Source organism: Cibotium barometz, chromosome 43 (assembly GCF_041138505.1).
Source record: "Cibotium barometz isolate CiBa-2024 chromosome 43, ASM4113850v1, whole genome shotgun sequence".
NCBI classification, from domain to species: Eukaryota; Viridiplantae; Streptophyta; class Polypodiopsida; order Cyatheales; family Cibotiaceae; genus Cibotium; species Cibotium barometz.
In genome coordinates this window covers 11103352-11107678 of record NC_141088.1, presented here as the reverse complement: position 1 = coordinate 11107678, position 4327 = coordinate 11103352, and the positions used below count along the sequence as shown (strand labels likewise).

At 40.8% G+C, this 4327-nt stretch overlaps 1 protein-coding gene across 1 annotated transcript; it reads right to left on the bottom strand.

The window, feature by feature from the left end:
- Nucleotides 1-1693: 1693 nt before the first annotated feature.
- LOC147613517 (uncharacterized) lies at nucleotides 1694-4121 on the bottom strand. Its single transcript, XM_086781489.1, has 2 exons — nucleotides 3877-4121; nucleotides 1694-2631 (listed from the first exon to the last, which is right to left on the bottom strand). Exons 1-2 carry the CDS (start codon nucleotides 3936-3938, stop codon nucleotides 1731-1733), a joined length of 963 nt encoding a protein of 320 aa, XP_086637615.1. The 5' UTR covers nucleotides 3939-4121; the 3' UTR covers nucleotides 1694-1730.
- Nucleotides 4122-4327: the final 206 nt, after the last annotated feature.

The window sequence follows — 4327 nt, the reverse complement described above, 5'->3', positions numbered from 1 at the left end:
TGAAAGGAAAAACCATTGCAACCTTGCAAAAGATACTAGGATAGGAGATCACATTCCCCTAAAATTATATCATAACACTCTTCAAATGCCAACATATGGGGGTTTCACTTCAAGATCAGCTCTTAGCCACTTTTAAATGATTGTGTAAAAGTGGACTTTGTACAAATTCAGTCGATGAAGTGTCCATTTAAAATGCCTTCTAGGTGTGCAAATACGTTGTGAAAAATAGTATTGGTGTTGTAACCTTAGATGATTGTGAAAAGTAGTAAGGGTGTATGAAACCTCAAAAGTAAAGATTTTAGTTGTTTGAGTGGTAGATGAGTGTGAGATAACTTAGAAACATTGGAAGGATTCCAGGACTTAAATCTAGGGATGCCTTTGTGAAAGCTAAACAATTGCAACCCTTTGTGAAGAAAATTGAGCAATCAATTTTGGCAATCTTTCAACTTGTTTCACTGTAGTTTTTTGTGAACTTTTTCCTTAGTGGCTTCTACCTTGGTATTACAGCTTAGTTTTAGGCTTATGTACTTACCTTCTTCTTTGTAGGTAAGGACATTGATCAAGGTGTTGATTGTAGAAGCATTGGTTCTCCTAATCTTCAAAACTTATTGAAAGAACCTTGGTTATACTAAGAATAAGCAAATTTCCACATCTTAGTCCAAAATTCTTTTCCGAGTCTTAAGAGAGCTTGGACAATGGGATATAGTAATTCAAGGCATTTGAATATTGGCCACCAAAGAAGGGCTTTGTCTTGTCAAAAGATGTAAAACCTTGCAGTAATCTGTTCTGCATATTGGAAATGATATTTGAAGAGTGTAACTATCTCATAACTTAACAACCAATGATTCGTTGCATAGTTGGGTGCATTCTTCACACTTTTACTGTTAGCCACACCCCTATAATTCATGAGGCTATTTCCTTGCAGTTGTGTGTGTGTGTGTGAGTGTGAGTGTGTGTGTGTGTGTGTGTGTTGCTCTTTTACAAAGTGTTTTCTTTCTTGCATTTCTGAAGATGTCACGAATGTATATTCGGTGGTCACATGTTCCAAAGCCATCCGTAAGAACTCGTTTTTTATCCCTCCCACTGTGTTTTGGAAACTTAATCCATGTTACATACAAAATGCTCCCTTTTTCAAATACCTGAACTCCAACGAATTGATGTTTTGAAACCCTTTCATAGAGTTTTACACACATCATCAAGGCTCTTAAAAGACCTCCCTTCAACTAAACTTGTTGACTCCTACCTACTTAGTGCATGACCTTTAAAAGATATCATGTACACCCCTTGCAGGTGTACAGAACTTCCCATCAGTGGGCTCGAAACTTTAAGCATCCCCCTTGAAGATCAAAACTTTCAAAACTCATTTGAAACCCACACTCTCCCTGCATGTTGGGAGTTTCATACAATACTAGTTTGCCGTGTAAGTTGGCCAATTTATGCTAGAAGTTGGGCAGCCAGTTAAAGTTCAAGAATAGCTGCTTCTCCACCCCCCCCCCCCCCCCCCCCCGAAAAAAGGCACCTTGGCATAATTCTGTTTTTACATTCTAGGTCGATTGGGCAGTGTTTAAGCATCACATGGCACAAAAACACATAGAGCCTTCAGTATATACTTGTTTCATGATGCAGGAAAAACTTTGCTCTACTCTTTCCAACAGGTTGACAACACCCTGCAGTCTAAATACATACATAAGTCACAAAAGAACAAATAATATTTGCTTACCTCTTTAGTTTTAGAAAAGGGGTTGTGCATACAAGCTTGCACAAGCCGATGCTTTCCATGTGACAATGGCATCTATTCTACACATGACTTTACAGTAACCACCCATTCGCGGAAGGATCGGTAAAGCATAGATTTGATTCTTATTGATAACAAAGTGCTGATCTTCAGGAGCCGGGAACCAGCTTTGATAGTCACCATAGCCAAATGTGAGTTCATAGTCATCAATATTCTTGAACAATGCTAATGTATGAACAAGGAATCCTCTATCCTTGCCACTGTAGACACATTTCTTGGCTTTATCACCATAAGACCATCTCTCACTAAAGAGAGAAAAGAGCAAATAAAGCCAAGTCCTCTTCTTGAAGATGTGAAGCTTTATCATGAGAGACATGTACTCAAAGGCACCATCATAGAGCTTATAGAAGGGGGTGCTGCAGATGTCCATGATCAATATGGCCAAACTCATCCACACCGACTGTGTCGCGAGGCCTTTCGCCTGTGCAAACAGGGGGAAAGTTGCAATGAATCCTGCAAGCTTTGTATTCAGACTGATGCCATGTTCATGGCTGTAGATGCAAGTTGTCTTGATTTCAGTAGTTTTGAATGTGCCAGCTATTTTCAAAATAGCCTCCCTTGTGCTCACTTTCTTTGCAATAGAGAGATTGTCAGTGATATCAACTTTATTGATGACAAAGTCATGGTTGAAATCCGTGAGCCAGATTTTGGCAAGATGATTCTGGTGGACTATGATATACTCTTTGTCATAAAACCTGGCCTTCACCCAATAACCCTCCCGGGCAATAATTTTGATGCCATTCTTCTCATCACCCACCCGGAAGGAACTCACATCATGGTCTTGCCTCAAATCCTCATAGATTTCGTTCAAAAGAAAAACCTTCTTCTTTCTCCACCTGTAAAAGACAAGCCAAATGGGCAGCTTGAAAAGGAGGCAGATAAAGGAGTTATCCCGAATGAACTGCCAGATGACATAAGCCCATTGGAGATACAAAAACCATGGCGAGGTTGCTAGAATCATGATTGGATTTACAAATACTTGTGGTCTTGTTGCTACACAAAAGGGCTCAAAATAACCTCCAGGCACAGCAACCCTCTTGGGTTCACAAAAAGACATAACTAAGATAATGATCCACTAAAGGGTTGCGTTTTCCAAACTATTTTGAGCATAAGGCTGACCATTTCGGCTTCCTAATGAATGAAACCCATAGATCTATGGAAGTATACACACGGAGAACCATTCTTGAATCCCAGATGGGCAGAATGATGCGTCATTCTACAGCTAATTACGCAAAGCACACATCCGAACAAACCACTAACATGAGTTTTTTGACAATGAGTGGAAAGCATAAGGCTAACCATGTAAGTGACATTCAATTGACAAGCAACTGGTTAAACACAACTGCCGGTGCTTTGCATCTGTAAGGGATGCATAGTAGATTTATGGATGAGAGTTAAGACATCCAGACTAAGCTTATACAAAGTAGATACATGGGTGTGGGTTAGACATCCAGACTAAACGTATGATATCATTCTAATGGTTATGATGTGAATGGCCAAGAAACGATTTGCATTAGAAATGATTTTTACATGCCAAGCAACCAAACTGGTGAGTGCACAGAAAAGGGGGATACTCGGTAAAGTTGCCAGTAGACGTTCTTGATAGGGGTTAAAAAGAAAATCTATGACTGGCAAACAGTAACACGAAAAGAAAAGCATGCTGATCTGTAGGTTCTACTGAATCCTCATTAACAACTCTCTAATCTGTCCCAATTAAGGCTTGTGAATCTGACCCATTTGTCCTAATTAGGGTATGTGAAGGATGACCCATTGATTCTAATTAGGGCTTGTGATGATGACCCGCTTGTACTGATTTGGGTTTGTAAAAATGCCCCTGTTGAGCAAATTAGGGTTTGAACAGGCCTCATTAATACTTAATTAGGGTTTAGGGTTTACGAAGACGGCCTATTAGCACTCAATCGGGTTTTAGCTTGTGGGCAAGCCAACTCCTACACGCATTTCTGCGTTAAGGAAACGCAGATGGGTTGGGCCTGACTGCTCTCCAAAAAGTAGAAAAGCTTGCAAAAGAAAGGCTGCTGCTGAAGGAAACACAACAGATCAAGGGGGGGTGGGTCACCCACCTGTGGAGAAGAAGCCCACGGGCTGTTGTTGCCAAAAGAAGACGCAATCTTGTCCGCTGCATCCATGCTCATACACAGTGGCCTCCTTCCAAGTTTGTTGAGTTCTGGTAGGTACAAGGTATTCATTGTTTCCACTTCCAAAGCTGCAAGATGCTTTTAAGTCCTTTTCCTCCTCCTCATGTTCACTAAAAGCCCTTCATACATGTACATTTGTTTCCACGCAAGATGCTTTTCAGTTCTTTTTCTCCTCATGTTGTCATACATGGATATACAAACTCGCGATTTTTATCTCCAAACTCGTGATTTTAAGGGCCCTCTACTCATCCTTTGCTCACTATGCATATGCCTCAATCTCTGCGCTCTAGCTCATTCACATGCACCCCTCCTCGCTTATCCTTTTGCTGAGGGGAGGGACAAAGATCTATTGAAAGGAAGGTGCGAGACGGAGGGG